Genomic DNA, 18,933 nt, shown 5'->3' on the forward strand with positions numbered 1-18,933 from the left:
GCCCAGTGAAGAAAAGTAAATCAGTGTAAGTGAAGTTAAAATAGATCCAGTTACAGTGGAGTAATAATCGAGTAAAAAAAAGTTCAGTGAAGGTTTCTTTGACCTGTACCTCCTGACAGTCCGCCGGTGTTTACCTTTTCCTCATTTGAAAAGCAATTTCTTTTTTTAACTAAAGACTTATGCGCCTGAATTGGATCCTAATATTTTTAGGAAGCCAGAGGTATGGAGTTCTTTTCACGATGAAATGTTTCGGGAAATCATGGTTGTTGATCCCTTCACTGGAATAAAAGAGAGCATTGTTGCGAGAGGAAAGAAAAGGGAAGAGGTCGCTAAAAACTTGAACCAAATTGAAGCTGTTTATTTCACAGTTAACAAAAGGGCAGTACGAGATCGCTACAACCTTCTCGCGTGGCTAGAGAACTGAGGAGCAAATTGAAAAAAGAGAAAAAAAACAGGTGGAATTGAAACCGGCATGAGCAGTATTGAAGTGGCCTAGAGGAGTTTAGTGTGTTGTTTCTGTATTCTTGTACATTTTGATGTCACTATTTCAAGTAAAAATAAAAAACAAATTCATATGGAGATTTCGGCTTCTTCAAGAAGGTTTCATCGCATAGTAGAATAAATTCATCGTCGTCTATCACAACGTCTAAGTAGCTCTCCAGAAGAAATTTCCTAGCGTCTTTAAACGTCGACATAATTGTTTGTGAAAGAAATATCGCCGTTGCCGTCCCAAGTGAAAATTGCTTGCTCTTAAGTATTTTATTTTTGGCGGGTACGACGGGGCTCGACCTAGTCTTCCTCATCCACCCCCATCGCCGTCCTAGCTCCCCGTCCTCGTATCTTAAGGTCCCTAGTATACACAAAAGACGCCCCTTTTAATATTTCTCAGGGTTTTCCGATTATCATGGACAATATTAAGAATGATGTAAAATGACAGAAAAATACAATGCATCTTAGTAAACTTAATTTTTTCCGGACTTTACACCGTTGAAACTGTGTTAACAACTGAGTTCCCTTGGTAAGAAGGATTTATCACATAACTGTATCAAATTAGGCAAACACCACAAAAGAAAAATGAACAGATTAATTAAAAAAATACAGAAACTTTTTATATGTGAACAATACAAAACGATTTTTTAAGACAGATTACTTGTTTAGTAAAAGGCAAAAAGTCCCAGAAGATACACACACAAGCATCATGCATATACCTACAAAATAAACAGGAGGAAAGAAAAGCGCTCTTACTTTCTGTTTTAAGATAGGAATAAACTTCGACCTCGCAGAGCGTCAACCACATATTAGGTAATCTGATGTACAAATATCTGCCATATGCTTTGGGACTACAGGAAAATGTCTTGGAACCTCCTCTTGGGATGTGTATGATATTTGCACAAAGATGGTTGTTTGCTCCTCGATTTGTTGTTTCATTTCCTTGCAAAGCCAATAAAAGAAAATGTGAGGTAACATTAACTGCAGTATTTGAACACAATTCACGTACAATAATAGTTCAAAAGGTGACAAAGAACCGATCTTGGCATTGATTTCATTAGATCAGGGGCGTGCTGCAATCTCACTTGCAAAACCTTTACATTGATATATAGAGTGTTTTCACTCACGTGGCCAGCACATATGCAAATTTATTGGAACAAAAGAAAGCGTTTGCATAAGAAAAGAGTTCAACTCCCAGAGGATTGGTTTGGGACACTAACATGGCCGCCGTTTCATTATTTTGGGACACCACTATGGCCGCCGTGACGTCATGTGAAAACATTCTAGAATCTGGGGAAAATTTGACTTTCCATGAATGTAACTATGTAGGAAGAAAATGATATTGATACTAAATACATGTACACTTTTACAAAACACAGAGATCACTTTCACATAATTTTCTTTTAAGAAATCTTAACTTAAAAGCCAATGGAAAGTAATCTCATATTACACTGTAATTGAAATATTTCAAAATGAACAACGAACAAATTTGAACAACTAGGTAAAGCAACTGATTACAGCATCTCCCACAATGACTACCTACCAACTCTTATCTCAGCTCCGTTTAACCTGTTCCAACAGCAGAATCCTTGGTTGACTATATTCACTTCAGCTACAGGCTCTACTCGCCCCAGGTCTACTCGCCACCAAGCAGTGTTGTCTCGGAGAGTGAGTGTACATTTGTCGATGTGAGTACTCCTATCTCCATCCACTGCGTTGCTAGCGGGGAAGGTTCTCCCTGGTTCAATGTATGTACTTGACTGTTTTGCGGGCTTGTTAAGGGCAATATTACTCGGAACTGAAAACCAAACGAATAATAAAAATTACAGACAAATGCAGCGGGATTGTGCTCTTGGACTCAGCTCCTGGAAAACCACTCCAGGATCCTTACTTCTGCTCTTGGGCGACTAGAAAATGCCAGCTTTTATATCGAAATCATATGCTGGGTACCCTGCATTTCACAGCTACAGAGCAATGGGCTCCTTAGAATTTTTCTTAGAGCACAGTCTTAAACAGAGGAAAATCAAGTATTGAAGCCCTTTCTGAATCAACTTATTAATGTTCAAAGTACATGTATACCTGTACATGTAGTGTGTCTGCAGTGTAGTACAAAAAATGGTCTTGGTAAGTGTTTGATCGGTGGCTGTTCAAAATGTCAACCTTTTAATTTTGACAGGTTGGTCACAAATTAAACTAGCCTGGAAATACACTAGCCATCTGATCTCTCTTTATTCCTCACCACTCACAGGAGAGACATCCGCAAAATGGCCCCCAAAATTCCATATTGATGACATGAATCAATGTTTACAAAATTAATCTTGTAGTCATTGGGTTCTAGATAATTGTTTGAGTTAAAGTCTCTCCTCGTCTATAATCGAAAAGTTTTGAGTTCTTCTGCAAAAAGCAGCAGCAAAAATCAAATTCTTCTTGTAAGGAAGATTATATTCCACGAATAATCACTTTTTTAGTTGATTCATGGCATTTACTGTACATCTTTGTAACCTTTTGTCTTTTTTCTGTTATTCGTAAACAATGACTTAAAGAATAGAATGACTACTTTGACCAATCCCTATTCATTGACAAGATTCCAGAGACATTAAATCTGTATATGATTTTCAATATAGAATCTTTGGGGCAAAAGTGCAGATAGCTCATTTTCTGCAAAATGTGTTTGGTTGCAAGGAGAAAGGCATATACAGTGAATTACTTGCAAAGACTGTATTTAAAAAGATTTTTAAAAAGAAAGAACAAGATAATGGTTCAAGAGCTGATGTGGTCACAAAAAGAAAAAAATCATATATCAATGATGTGAAGGAAGGTTCCACAACTGGGTAAAAAACTATCTTCCTTAAAAACTGAACAATTTCTGCAAGATATCAAACCTCTGCTCCTTCCAAAGACTTCTACTCGTAAACAAGCTCCACCTTGTGAAGACCCAACAACAAAACGCAAGTATCTGGCAACAAATGCACTGAACAAGATCTGTTTTTCTACTGTGTTCTGATCAAAGTTTCCATTGAATGTCTGGGAAACAAATCAAAAACAAAAAAACAAAAAAGCTTATAATTTAGGAAGTAATTATTAAATAAAGATAGCGTTCAGTTTATTAAACCCAGGGCTGTCACTAAGTTGCAAGATAATTATATGCAAATTATAGGTAAGGATTTGAAAAGCCCACCAATTAAAGAAGGACGATGGAACCCTTACAACAGATGACACTGAAAAACGATTATTTCTGCACAATTGCTGAAAAATTGATTGGCTCCGCGGATGAAATTCAGCCATTACACGCTCATAGCCGTAGGAATGTGGATATTCTGCGTCGAGCGCGTAAGGTTCTTCCCAAACCAACTTGTCAAATGCTCTACAATACTTTAGTCCTGCTATTGTTCGATTACTGTTCGCCTGTCTGGGGCAGTTGTGGGGTTAGGAGCAAAGCCTATCTAGATAAGCTAAATAGACACGCCGCATGTATTATTGAAGGTCGATCTATCGGGGCTGAGGAGTTAAAATCAACACTTGGCTGGCCTAGCCTACAAGCACCCAAAAATTATCTCAAATGCGTCTTAGTCCATAAGTGTCTTCACGGAATAGAGCCTTCGTATTTATTCTCAGAGTTTAGACACGTGCACCTTTTCCATGGCTATAACACCAAAAGTCGTGTTTTGCTGCGCCCTCCCTTTGCAAAAACTACCAAATACCAAGGTAGCTTCAGAATAAACGGTGCTCGGACCTACAACACCCTATCGAGAATCATTAGACAAGTAGAGACCCTCAGTGAATTCAAAATCAAGCTAAAGCGCCACTTTTAACAGTAACACCTGCGTTACATGTTGTCTTAACGTAGTTAATTGTCTAATTTTATTGTTTTAATGTCTTTGTTTTTGTGTTTTATCAGGGCTCCATTTAAACTAGCTCTGCTAAATTGGATGCCCCTGGATAAATGTTGAATTAAATTAAATAAATAAATAAATAAATAAATATGCCGATTATGACCAGCGCTAGCATCACGATGAGTCAGAAGGAAATCGAGGAAAAGATCTGTAAGTTAAAAGTGAAGAAAGCCACAGGGCCAGATGGCTTATCTGCGCGTCTTTTAAAGTATGCAGGTATGTCTATTGCCCCATTTCTCACGAGCGTGTTTAAACAGAGTGTTGAAGCCTGCAAGCCACCAGACCAGTGGAAAATAGCTAGAGCATGTGCAGCGTTCAAAAAAGGACGAGAGGAAGACAGAACATGTTACAGACCACTGTCTATGCTTAGTATACCAAGTAAATTAAAGGAATCCTGCGTCGCAAGTAGTATCACTAATCACGTGGTTACGCAAAATTTACTTGATAACAGACAATGGGCTTATAGGAAGGGAAAGTAAACAGAACAGCTATTAATACACCTAACTGAGAGGTGGAGAGAAGCAGTAGAAAGAAAGCTTTTTGTGGGAATACTGTTTGTGGATTTCACTTAAGCTTTCTACACAGTGTCGCACAATATATTGCTACAAAAGCTGAACGACCTTGGAATCAGAGGAGATATCTGGCTGTGGTTAAAGAACTTAGCTACCTTACAGAACGAAGACAATTCATCAGAATCAACGGATCCGACTCCGATACACACATTATAGCTCACGGAGTGCCGCAAGGGTCGGTCCTCGGACCCACGTTATTCTCCCTCTTCACAAACGACCTCCCAAAATCACTATGCCCTGCGGAAACTTATCTGTATGCAGACGACACAACAATATACTGTATCGCAGAAACGTTGGATTTGCTAACAAACTCACTAAACAATGTTAGTAGTACATAGGGCTACGAATGGAACTAACCAATCACAGCGCAGCAGAAATTGTCTCGACCAATCAGCATCGAGTATTTAACCCATGTGACCATGATGACGTCAAAGCTCCCATATTTGGGCATAAAAGTCACGTGACCCCCCACAAGAGGTGGATCCGCATACTTGGCATAGTTTTAAAGGACCGCGTAGAACCTGGGTACAAGGGAGACACTCAAAACGAAGCCCCAGTCCCCTCGCATCCCCGTCAATCCATAAAAAAACACACACACTGTATAGAGGTCCACATCATTTTTTTTTAATACAAATCTCGACAGTGCCCTAAATGACATCCGGGACATGTGTGAGGTCCTAGTGACGTCACGCCCATTGTTTTTACAAATCTAATAGAAGATCCAATTCGTCCCCAATCCTCTCGTAGCCATAAGGATAGCTGGATCAAGTAGACACATCAATGACACGCTTGTCAAACACCAACCCATACTGCTTCACGCGCGGAACCACTTGAATGTGTTTCTTTTCCAAATCCCGTGTGAAATGATAGGGGTTGACAATGTTCAAATGTCGGCGAGTGTCCTGAGGCAAATCTAGTTCCGAGAGAATGTTCTCTTTCATGGTATGAAAATTGAGAATGGCCGACCCCCGAACGTTCAGGGTGAATCCGCGGACCTTGCACACCACTTTACCTCCACGGGTCGTGTACCCATAATTCTTGGCGCCCCCCGAAACGAACTCGGTGATGACGTCCCCATCCAATTCATCCGTCATGTCCCCGAGAAAATCCCCAGTGGCAATACTGGGTTGACCGGGACGCCACTTGTACACCACACTGTCGGTATCATAATAAAGCACTTGCTGCTGGAGGGTGTCCAGGGACTCATAGAGCTTGAGTCGAGCATGACACGTGGTAAACGCCGCCACAAAGATATTGGTTTTGGTGCCTTTGACAGCATTGTCTTGGACACTGGTGTAGACGGCTTCCAAAATGTCGTCGGTACAGAGGCGGAGCGTACTGAGATCGAGGGCTGCATCGGAAACGAGGCTGAACAAATGGGCGGGGTTTTGAACGGTGACAGTGGTGGGTTTGTTGATGCGCTCCCCAAACTTGCCCCAGAAACTATTCAACATGAGTTTGGCAGTGGCTTTACGACCAGGGTTTTTGGCAATGCTGGCAATGTCCAGTCGGATCCCCTCCCGTTCCTGGTAGCGAAGAATGTACTCGCGTTTCTGCTCGAGGGTCTGGCACCAACTGGGCCACCCCGCGGATTCTTGCTTGAGTTTGAGCCAGGTATTGACGTACTCAGCGAAAAGACCCGTTTGACGTTGCTCGGGGGGAAAATGCCAGACTTCATGGATTTTGATCAGGGTGTACCCCTTTTCCACCGCTTTGACCAATTCGGGCGTACACCAGGTCCCGCGTAGTGTACGATCCGCGTCCGAATGAGGGCAATACTGGGTTCGGGTCAACATGGGTTGGGCTTGCTCTGTCTGGACACAGGCACGGCAGAGAGGAAAGGTGAGTTTTTGGCCACAGCGTACAGGCAAGACGGGATGGAATAGGCCAGCCAGGGGCAGAATGTCCACCGTAGCAATACCAAAATAGGACGCCAAGGACTGGTCGGCGGGCTGGGTGATGATCTTAGGATGACCGATAGGGTAAGGGCAGTTCTTATTCACCCATGGGTACAGGGACGTGACATCCACATAGCGTATTTCCTCCCCCTCTTCAGCCACGGCATGCAGGGCCACCGCACCGGTCCGACCCCCAAAGAAGGCGTCACGGGGTTCCAAGGGTGCCACCAAATCAAACGACGTCAGGAAACGTTGGACAGCTTCATCCGTGGCCACTAACTTGTCCCAGTCACACTCCCACATTTCGATCACCGTGTAACCCGCTCGAAGCAGAGCCATGCGTTTAGAGAGCGTGGCTTGATACAGTTCCTCCACGCTTCGATCCGGTGTGGCATAATGTTTGGCGTTTCTCATAGGATAACAAGTGGGACAGCCATGGTAGAGACACCCATGAAATTCGTAGACAGTGCGGGTCAGAGGATCGTAGCCATCGACAAAATAACTGTTCACGAGGGTCCGGACAAACTGCTCGCCCCCATTCCGGACATGATGAATTCGATCGGCACTGGCTCCCTCTTTAGGAAGAAGGTGTTCTTGGTAGTACAGCCACTGTAGGGCCTTGAGGGATTGATTGACTTGGGCGCCTCGCCAACCCCTGAGCGGTTCGACGGCAATGGTGTCGGGGGTCAAATGGTGCTTGCGCCAATAGAGATTGCAGGCACTGGCGATGGTGATACATTTGGCCATGGGATTGAAACCAGCCTGCCGTTCAAATTCTTGCTGAAAAGCTTCACACCCCGCTTTCAACAGCGCCACATCCGACTTGCAGTACTCGATCATGTCTTGACGGAAATCAAAACGCACGTTACGACGGACTTGGTCGGCATGCCAACGCGTCAGTTCGTCTTTCTTTTTGGCCATCATACCCTCGGGATCGTAAAATTCCAAATCGGGGATACGGCCCACATACTGTTGATGATCCGGGGTATTGAACAAATGCGGAAAGAAGCCCTTCTTTAATTCGGTCAAATTGAAGGTGCTGGGAAACGAGGCCAGCGACATGGGCAGGAAACACAACGAGTCAATGAATTTGAGGGGTCCACTCCCGAAGGACAACACTTTAGCGCCCACGGTCAATTGATCCACCACCTCGCGTTGTTGCTGGTACAGTTCATGCAAAATAAACATGCCGTCAAAGCCTTTCAAATTGTGAAACACCACAAGCATCTCCCGTTCACTCTCGCTGTCTGGAATGTCCGTGAGAGCATCCAAATCATGCAAAAATTGGAGGGCACAGTCTTCTCCGTCCAACACATGAATGGTCGTTTCTTCACTAGACGAATAACATAACAAATTGGCCACAAACACACCTTCTACATTCTGCATGGCTTCAAAATCGGCGTAAACAAACAGGGGAGAGGGTGGCGCCACCATGCTACCTCCCCCCTCCTCTGTGGGTTCAGTCTCTTCCTCATTCTCGACCACGGGTTGAATGTAACACTTATGGTATTGGATGGGTACCCATTCATGACACACAGGACATTTGGCGTACCCGCACTGGTGACGTCGGTTAGGGAGAACGTTGTACTGGGCCTGGCACTTGAGACAGGTTTTGATGGATTGACATTGCCGGCTTTCCACATGATGACGCTTGCATTGCTCACCGTAAAACTTGCGATGACAGAAGGGGCAATAGTCCGTAGGGCGGGTACCACGCACATACTCTGGACAATCAAATCGACCACATGCTTTGCAACGTCTTCCCTGACAACTGTGATGAGTCCGGTCGTTGGTGTTGAACCCCCGTTCACAGTCCAAGCAATAATACGAGCGGTTGACAAACGCCGGAAAGGACGTGCAACCATCAAAATGATCATCAGATTTCAATAAACGAATCTGATGAGGCGCGTCAGGGCCTTTGAAGATGAGAAAAAACGGTTTCATCCGGGTCATCACTAACAATTGATATTGAGGTCCTAACACCTGCTGAAATTGACGCAGCTCGGGTAAACCACAGGGACCCTCAGCCACCCCTGCTTGCTGATGAAGGGCCTGGGCGTGTCGTAACTGCACAGGAAGACCACGTTTGAGATTGTCCCAGTCGCGAAACCCATCCACGCCTTGATCTTTATGGCAGTGGGCACGCATGGTGACGATCGCGCGAGCACAGCATAGGGCATCTCTGTTTCGAATAGTGATAATACATCTTTTTTTCTTATTTTCTCGATCCAGGCATAGTCGACCAGGATTGCGTTCTTTATGTCGACCAGACCCTGGACCAGGCATGGAGACAAACACCACATCGACTTGGAATCCATGGTCGGGGTTGAAGGCTTCATTACTGTTCAACTTGCCGGCCAAGGTCGCTAACATTTCATCCAAACGGGCGGTACGTTGTAAAAACTCCCCCACGGTAAAATTGGCTGTTTGGTAAGCGTGGGTGAACCCATGCGCTGTAATGGCAAAATTCACAAAATGATGGGCAGGTCGCTGCTCGCGGCCCAGTTCTGTTTCAATGGCTTGATGGAGTGCTTCGGTCAACGCCAACCCAATATTATCTCCAGGGACAGGATCCCGCAATTGCCGTAATTGCGCATTGAATTGCGCCCGCTCCACTACATCACGCCAGCGGCGTCGTCGACCGATAGGTTGCATAGTAAACTGAAAGAGAGGGCCACGGGCAGCAGCCCCTCCCAACTGTTCCCACCGATCATAGGCGCGGTCCAATAGAGCATCCCCTTCGTCATCGTCACTGAATGGATATGCCTCCGCCATGACAGCGGCAAACCATTTGAATTTTCCCGCGCTGGACGTAGACTTTTATAGACCTTCTCACGTGATCTCGCCTGCGCTGGGATTGGTGGACCCAGCTCAGGTGAGAGCCAGGTGAGAGGGTTTGATCGACCAGAAGAAGATTGAGGGGGGTCCCCCCCATGGGTACAGACTCCTTCCATCTCCTCTAGGCCTGGACCGAGATCGGTGATTGGCAGAGAATCCCTTAGATAAAGTCTGTCCATCAGAACAGACGTCAGTTGCGTTCGAGAAATGCCTAACAAAAATCCTGAGAAAGCAAGAGAGTTGAAACACGCGTGGTACGTCAAGAACAAAGAGAGATTGTTACAGCAGAAACGGGAAAAGCGGGCGGCCCAGAAAAAGGTGAAACCCCCCAAACCGCCTAAACCAGCGCCGACCCCCGAACAGGAAGCGCGAGCCCGAGAACTCAACCGACTGGCCTGTCTGCGGTATCGCACCAAAAACGCGGCCTATGTGCGTCTATTGAACCGAGACTATTATCACAAACACCGCGAGCAGATTGTGCAACAGCAACGGGACCGACGTGCCCAGGCTCGACAGAGAACCGAGAGTCCCTTCCGAAAGTTACGAGCCTTGGCGGACGTGTGTTCTTCCCGATTGCTAGAATTAAATTATGGATACGCCAGTATCGCGCCGAAAAAAGCGGGACCCCGAGGCCAACAAACAGTCCCAAAAACTGTATCGGAAACGTATGTATGCATCCGTGAACGGGATCGAGAAAGTAAAGGCCCTCCATCGTCGACGCTACCACCAGCACATGGCAAACTTAAAAGCCAAAGGGGAGTACGAGGCCTTTAAAGCCAAAAAACTAGAGTATGGGATGAAACGCTATTATGCCATGTCTGAGGAAAAGCGGAGTGAAGTAAAAAAGAGAAACGCCCAAGCCCAGAAAAACTGGATGCAGAAAATGAAAGAGGAAGGAACTTTCGAAGCCTACAAAGAACGCGTGAATGAGCGGCGGCGACAACTCCGGGCCGAAAAACAGCAAGCCTTGGGGGAAGAGGGGTGGAGAGCGTTACAGAAAGAAAAATATCGGAAGCGGATGGAGTACACACAAAACCAACGCTTGGCCGAACATTTGGAACGCCCCTTTCCCCTCCCGTGGTGTCCGCTAGACTGGTCCGACTCCGAGTTTGACGAGGACCCTGTCCAATCGACTCGTTCCAACGCCTTACAACAAGTGCAACAATATTTGTAAGAACAATGTGAGTTTTATTAAAACATGTGATTTAAATTAATCCATCGTGTAATGACTGTGTTCCATTAAATTACATGCCCAATCTCAGTTTGGTTTTCATAATGCGTCTCACAATACGCTCCGTCAGGGTTTTACTACCAGGGAGTTGATCAATCTTGGCAATCATCTTGCGATCCGCCACCCATTTATCTTTCAAGGTCTTGGCTTTATCATAATCCATGTCATGCACTTTCGCAATCCTGTCTAACCGGTTGATGCCGGGATCCCCACGGGCCAAACGTTTTTTCAAATGGGTGCCAGGGCCCATGTACTGATAGCCGGGCCAATGAAATTCAATGCCCGTCTTGTTGAGGAGGTTTTGCACATCAAATAATTTGCCCCCGCGTTGCGATCGTCGTGGTCGTCGCCTCGATCGGGCACGGGAGGTAGCTGTCGCACGACGTCTCCGTCCCATCACGGGGTTTTCCACGATTTCCAATCCAAGGCTTTCTTGGCGAACCCAGCGGCTTTCTTTTTGGCGATACTGGCGGCTTTCTTTTTGGCAGAGTCTGTCGTGCGTTTGCGAATATCACGCGCGACCGCTTTCGTGATAGAGTCCGCCCGTTCTTTAGGGGTTTCCCAGGGTGCTGTACCGTACGTGTCTGAAAAAGGCAACTTTTTCGCCAACTCAGCACTACTCACTTGAGGTGTAAACTTGAGTTTCTTTTTAGCACTGGGGGTGATGTTCGGTTTAGGCGGGACAGGTGGTTTTCTGGGCCCAGCTGGCGTGGAGCCTTGTTTTATACCCTGGGTGGCTTTGACCAATTGCGTGAACCACGCTTGCATCGGCCCCGCCTCAAAATCATCATCCTCGCCGGGCGTCGTAGCCCCTGCGGCGCGCACACCCCCCGCCAGCGCTCCAAAGGGTTGGCGCACTTTTTTGGTCCAATGGCGTAACTGACAGCTCACGGCTTTGAGTTGCGGTCGTTTCCAGGCATCCGGGACCTCGCTGGTCAGGAGGATGTGTTGTTTGGCCGCCAAATCCGCGGCTTTACTCAAGCGAGTATCTTCCACCAATTCTTGTTTGTACTTTTCTTTTAATTGTAAAAAAGCCGGGGCGTTGTCCACCGTGGTGCTCACCATCTCGGGCTCCATCATGCAACTGACGTGTCTTGCCTAGCGCATGCAACGTTTATAACATCGGTAGAGTTCCGGCCAGAGAGCGCCGCCTGTTTGAGCCATCATGATGGCGCGCCGTCGTTTCACTGAATGCGCGGGTTTGGCCATCGCGCGTAAACTCTGGGCATGTGGTTTGAGCAACGTGATGGTCTGTCGAGAACGGGGCACTGTGCCACGGAGCGTGTTCATCACTAATTCACTGATGGCATTGATCTGATCCGCATTGGCCATCCGTAACAATTCTTGTCGTTTATGTTGATTGGCTTCTTGTAAGACACTTTTCAAGAACGGGGCTTGACGTTCCATGCGCCACGCCATGCTGAAGGTTCAGGAATTGCCACGACCCCGCTCTATTTATGGTAAATTGGGCCCCACACTGGCGACACAGTTCCCCATGATAATGCCGTTGCATATGACGTCGACATCGTTGACACAATGCGGCCTCCATCTCCTCCGTCCATTCTAACGTCAACGTGATGGCCTTGCGAGGGGGTCTAGTCCGGTCGACGAACACGGACCCTGGGTTTGTATTTTCGGAGCCACAAAGGCGAGAGAGCCATTGCCAACAACGGTAGCCTACCTCCGCGTTGCAGACCGCGTCGACGGCGTCGCTTTCGGGGGACATAACGGTGTCGGCGTCCATTGGGTCCACGGACCATCGTCCAACTAACACCTGTCCAGGTCGACCCAGGTCTTTTTATAGATTTTCACATAATGGAGCAATTAAACGATTCCCCCGCATAGCGTTTCCGTTTGCCGGATTCCACGTCTCGGCGGCGTTTGTCGGCAATTTTGATGGCACGTTTGGTTTGATGCTCCCCGATGGCTTTAGTGCCCTTATAGCCGGCTTTGAGAATCCCGATAGGCAGACCAGGCGAGACACCCCCTACTTGACTATAGGTCATACACCGTGGTCGTTTGGCGGGTCGGCGACGCCGCGTCGTGGTGCGTCGGCGTTTGCGTTGGGGTCCCATGACAGTTCTAAAAACTGACCACTGCGAGCCTCTTTTTATACATGTCACATCAAATTGCAATCAGGTTTTCTGGTATACCCTTTCTTTCTCGCCCAGGATCGATACGAGTCCTTGCTACCACTAGCACGATACTGACGTTTGTAGTTGGCCACCATTTGTTTGGCGGCCCTTTCTTCGACTTTAGAAGGAATCTTCCACATCTCCTTGTCCTTCAACAACTCAATGCCTTTCTTCCAATCCACTAGGAACGGTCCTATCCCACCCTTCATCCTACGCCGACGTTGTGGGCGTTTGCGTTTGCGTCGAGGGGCCATCCCGCTTCGACATTGGCCACACATGGTTTTGGGACGGTCGAAGGAAGGCTCCTGGTTTTATATCTTCACGGGCGTCGACCCCGTCCACGGGCTCGGCCACGGCCACGGCCACGGCCACGGCGGGGTGGACTTGGACTGGACGTTCGCGTCGACGTGCGACGTACCGACGGTCGGCCTCCCTCTTCATACACGGTGGTCACCGTATTGGTATGCGTGATATTGCGAATGCGTCTCCCTCGAGCCCGTTCTTGCGCATCTTCGTTCAGCAAATCCAACCGTCGTCTTAAGCCTCGTCGTCGATCGTCGTCATCATCATCTTCATCCTCGTCCTCCGACGGAGGGGAGGAATCGGGGGATGGTGGAGAGGGCACGCGGGGACGTCGTCGCGGTTGTTTGGCAGCCACAGTGGGACGTCCCGTCGGGGTCGTCACCGTGGACGTGGTGGTCCTGGTGCCGGCTCCAGCGCTGCGTCGGGAAGTGGAGGGGCGGGAGGGAGCCGTGGTGGTCGTGGCGGTGGTGACAGGGCGTGGTCTGGGTCGTCTGGAACTGGTGGTGGTGGTGGTGGCCGTGGGACGTGTGCGGGTGGACGTGGTGGGACGGGTTTGGGTGGCTGTCGTGGTGGGAGCCGTGGTGATCGTGGGTGGTGGGGGCGGTGCCGTGGTGGTAGTGGTGCCTGTACCTGCCACGGGGGGTAACGTAAAGGCATTCAGGGCATCGTCCACATTGACCGGGTAGGTCAATTGAAAATCCTCAATCTCTTGATCCAATTGGGCTCGATCCACGGGTTGGGTCAATTCAGCCACCATGTCCGTCATGCTACTGAGATCGGGGGGAGGGGCGGTGGGCGAACCCACGCCGGCGGGTGAGAACGTCGGCGTGTCCATGCGGACCGATAAATCACGTTGTTGTCCGCCTTCTCTTTGCCGACGGACCCTGGCGAGTTCTCGTTGCAGCTCGTTTTCGAACGGCAGGGACATCCACGGGCAGGGTATGGACTTGCGCCTTGCCTTCTCGGCGCGTTAAATGACTCCACAAGCGGTATCGATCATCCGACGCGGGATGCACATCCAACATCAAATAGCCAAAGGGACGGGACGTGATGCGTTTAAATAGGCGCAAGACTTGACGCCATCGGTCGGGAAAGGCTTGCAGTAAAATGGTCCGTATACCCGTTTGATCCCGGGGATTCTTGAAAGCCACAATGTAATGCGCGTTGCGATTAATGGTCTTGGCAAATTTACCCGGTGGGAATAAATCTTGCGTCAAATACAAGACGGTGATGTTGCGATGATGAGAATCTTTGGTGAACAAATCCAACACGCGTTTGTCCTGTCCCCCTTCTTCCATCAAATCGTCCAAGACCAGCACGCCACCACGCGTCCGACCAAACCATTGGGTCAAATGACGGGGGTCCGGTAACCCGCGATGAAATTGAATTCCCTCCTTTTTTTGCATACGCTCAAACCGGGGTTGCCATCGGTCGTACGCATAGACGATCTTCTTGGGTTTGACTTGAAACACGTTAAGGTCCCGTAACCATTGTTCCACTAACTCGCTCTTGCCGCTACCCGACGGACCCGCGATAATCACACTACTGGGGTGTCGAATCATCCTTCCCACGGTCGAGGCAGACGTCGATAATGACCCGTGGCTCCTTTCGCGCCCATGCGTTTATACCGTTTGCTTCGTCCCAATTTATAGCCAATCTTGGCCGCTTTGGCCAACACGCTCATGATGCCTCGCCCGTTTTGACGAAAGCGGGGTCGTCGGGAGGAAGCGCGCTGCCGTCGTCGTCGTCTGTGGCTGGGCATGCCGTCCAATACTCGCGGTAGAGGCGTGGCGATTCGTTTTGAATCAAGTGTTCCATCGTCTCTCTTAAATGCGTTTCTTGCATAGTGTCCATGTACTGTTTGAGCGCGACCCAATCTTGGTCTTGCGCCAGTTGGCGGGCTATGAGCCAATGATACCCATCCCAAGCATCCACCCCTTGGACAGTGTTCACCCGCTCGATAGGGTGGGACCACCAATACAAGGTTTCTTCTATCACGAAGGCATCGATCACCCGCTGGACATCCCCTCGCGTAATCATGATGAAAGTTCAAATGACCACTCGAACACAACACATCTCGTTTTATGGTGTTTTTTTTATTTCAACACTCACAAGGATTACAAAGCATAAAGGCCTAGCGGCTCACATTCTTTTGCCCTCCCTCCTCTGGGCGGGCATCGACTTCATCTTGGACTTCTTGTTTAATCACCCGTTTCAAGCGATCGGCCACTTTCTGATCATTCAACACTAAATTGTCGCAACTCCATTGTCCCAAAAAGTCTTGATAGGACTGGCCTTGGGCACGGGCTTTCAGGAAAAATAACGCATAATGGCCACAGGTCTGACTATCCAGGGCTTGCAAGGTCTGGTCACTGCGGATCAGGTGCTTCCATTGACTCCACCATTGGTGCAGGTCGGGGTGGGTGTACACGTGCAGGGGCAACCCATAACTGTCAAAGATTTCGCACTTGTTCTGTTCCGTCCACAGACCCAACCAATGTTGTCCCGGTTCTCCCGCTGGATCCGTGTTGACAATGTAGGCTTGACGGATACTCTTGGGGGGTGAACGGGGTAACTGGTCGGCGGGGTACACGCCGTGAAACACGCGTCGCAACGTGGGATCTTCTAGGGCCAACGTGCGCAACACTCTATCACTGAGCGCCACAAACTCCATGCCCGGTGTCTTCTGTCTTCTGAGTCCACTTCAGCCGTTGATGTTGTATTTTATACCTCCCATATGATTGATCTCATACATGTTTTCATACTCGCTCCAGACCAACACGGTGATATTGTGACCCACCGCAGCAGCAAAATCAATGATCAGTCGCGTATTGCCCGATTGACGGGGGTTGCGATACTGAGGATCATCGGCTTTTCCACTGGGCACATTGTTGAACAGGAACAACGTGCAGTTCTTGCCTTGTCCCCAATCCCCAGGCAGCAGGAGGGGAATCTTATCTTCATTGTAGGCACCCATGGCTTGTAGAAACCGATCGTACCCCAGGAGATCTTCATAGGCTTGATCTCCAGTCAGTTGCAGGGTTCTGTAAGGGTATTCTTCTCCATTCAAGGTCTGTCGTATTTGGGTGACCCCAAACTTTTCAAAGGCAAAGGGGTAGCGTTGTAGGTTTCCATTGAAGGCATCCGAATGCAATAACCCGACCATCACTCGGTCAGGAAATCGCCCCACAAACACATTGTCTTGTTCCCACTGGGTGGTTCGTCCATCAAAGGAAAAGGTACGGATTTCGCTCCGCACTACGAGGTAGCGGGCAATTTGTTTGCCCAGCTGTCTTTCTTTCTGCAGTCTGACATAGACACTGGCATTCAAGGTCACTTTTCTCATCAACAAGGTGACTTTGATGTCTTCTGGGTGAATGGCTGGAAATTTCTTAGCCACCAAGGTGCCTTTGTTGGGGGTACCTAGCAAGTAGACAGTGTTGGGGTTGAGGAAGAGTTCTATGTCCATCTGGATATTGGGGACCAACAATTTGCCTGTCTTGAGGGGTGCCAAATGGGGACGGATGAGGAAGGTGTGCCAATGTTCGCTCAGCAATCGGCTCGTCAAAGTACGCAATTCTGCATTCCCACTCCAATTGGCGTCTGTAGGGACATCCGAATTGGCGGCGGTGGCTCCCATGACATTCACCACATTCAGCTGATTGACCCATCCTTGAGGGGCTAACTTGGTGGCACCTTCTTCTCGGTTGTAGTTCAAGAGGGTTTCTAGGTAGGCTCTGTAATGGTAGGTGTTACTCTGTTCCGTCATGAGGACCCCATTCATGCTCAGGGTGATATCTCGAAAGATGGAGTGTCCAAAATTGTTGACGCAGTACACATGTCTCGATTCGTTGCCATCGGAGATGAGCAGCCCTGAATTCAAGCCGGTATACCCAGCGGCTGGATTGGTCAGACGGACTTTGACGTTGAATCGGAGGGAATTGGTATCGTAATAATCGTCGGAGCCCGGGATGGAGAACGTGATGGGCTGGATACCTGTCAAGGCGGGTTGAAACTCCACCTCCCGAGAGGCTTCGTACCGATAATCCACATCGGGCACGTCAAACAGTTGGAGCGACATGATGCGGTCTGTCCCTGGGGTTCAACGTTCCCCCCTTTTTATACCCTTTCGCCTCCGCTGCCTCCTGGCTTTGGCTTGGTTGGCCCATAACACTTTTCTGAGATCCCCCCCTTTCATCTGGCGAACTTGTCGAACCATCCTCTTCTCCATGGCGAGCGGGTCCAACAGGCGGGAGGAGGTATGCACCCAGGGATAGCGTGCTGTCGTCGACTTGCCAAAGATCGTGCCCCCGACTTGGTACGGCGAGATGAACCGTCCACGGGCGCGTTGCCGTCGAATGCGATTTTGCGTTTTGAGAAAACCACCCACGCGTACCATCTTGTTTTCAACGTCCAAAGATGTCCCGTACACGTTGAGTCGCTCTTTTATAGGTTTTTTTGGCTTGGTGTTTGCCACCCGCCCACACCATGGCAGGGGCTTTCCGTTTCAAACCGCGGGTGAGTTGCCCACGTCGATCCGCCCACGTCTCTGCGGCACTCTTGCCTTGTTGAATATCTCGTAGTCCCGCTTGCGCTTGCTGTAGGACCATGGGTCCCGCTAGTTTGATCAAGTCTTCGGCTAACCCTTTTCCCTCTTGCGAGGTGACCACGGGCGTGTGGTACCGCGTTAAACTACCTCCTCGCATTGGGTCGGTTCACGTCGAAAGTGCTTTTGGGTCCCTCGCGTGGTGCGAGTGGCTTTTTATAGCTGTTTGAGACCGATGGTCACCAGGGTTTTGCCCGGGGGTAAGATGGCCAGGGGTCCACTGGTATTGGCAATCTCCACTTCCAAAATATCCAATTGTTGTCCTCGCACTTTGATCCATTGATGGTGCAGGGGTTCCGCGGTGCTTTCCCCATCGCCGGTTCTCAACAATTGTACTTCCCGCAACAGGGGAAACTTGCCACTGCCCACCACCGTGGATTCCACCAGATCCGAATAGACCATGACGGTGCGTTTACGGGTCCCCACAATCTTTTCAAAGGAGGCATCGAGATTGTTGAACCTCCATTCCACCATCAAGGACAATTGCACAAACTTCACACCAGAATGGGTCACTACATGGAAGGGATCATTATTGGTAACAGAACCTGTGTTACCGAACACTAAGATGGGATTGACGCCCATGTACTGCTCGCCTTCCCAGTCGTAGGGCGTGCGATTTTGGGACCCAGTGGGTTGGGTTCTCGAACCGTAGGAGACTGTCGGCAGCGTGTATTGCAGATTGGGCCCTATTTCATACACGGTCGTGTTGTTTCGACCGGTCTTTTCCACCACCAACCCAAATTTGAGCGCAATGGCCAGGTTGATGAACAGATCTGTGATGGCGCTCTTGTCCACTTTCAATAAATCCTCGGTGGACAAAGCCTGAATCACCAAGGCACCTTTTTTCCAGGACAGTCGGGGTATCGCGTTTTTTTTGGCACTGACAATCGGTTTTTCGTCGGGTTCAAGGACCAAACGCTGTATTTGTTCTTTCATCACATTGTGCATGATTTTGTTGTTCACTTCTT

General features: G+C 48.6%; 2 protein-coding genes across 2 annotated transcripts in view; both read right to left on the reverse strand.

The window, feature by feature from the left end:
• The window catches only part of LOC140921870 (uncharacterized), a 133,905-nt gene that overhangs the window by 23,097 nt on the left and 91,875 nt on the right, over window positions 1-18,933 (reverse strand). The gene's annotated exons all lie outside the window — the stretch shown is intronic.
• On the reverse strand, window positions 14,208-14,921 carry LOC140921719 (uncharacterized). The gene has a single exon (XM_073371730.1). It carries the CDS (start codon window positions 14,919-14,921, stop codon window positions 14,208-14,210), a length of 714 nt encoding a protein of 237 aa, XP_073227831.1.

The sequence above is a fragment of the Porites lutea genome, chromosome 12 (genome assembly GCF_958299795.1).
Source record: "Porites lutea chromosome 12, jaPorLute2.1, whole genome shotgun sequence".
NCBI classification, from domain to species: Eukaryota; Metazoa; Cnidaria; class Anthozoa; order Scleractinia; family Poritidae; genus Porites; species Porites lutea.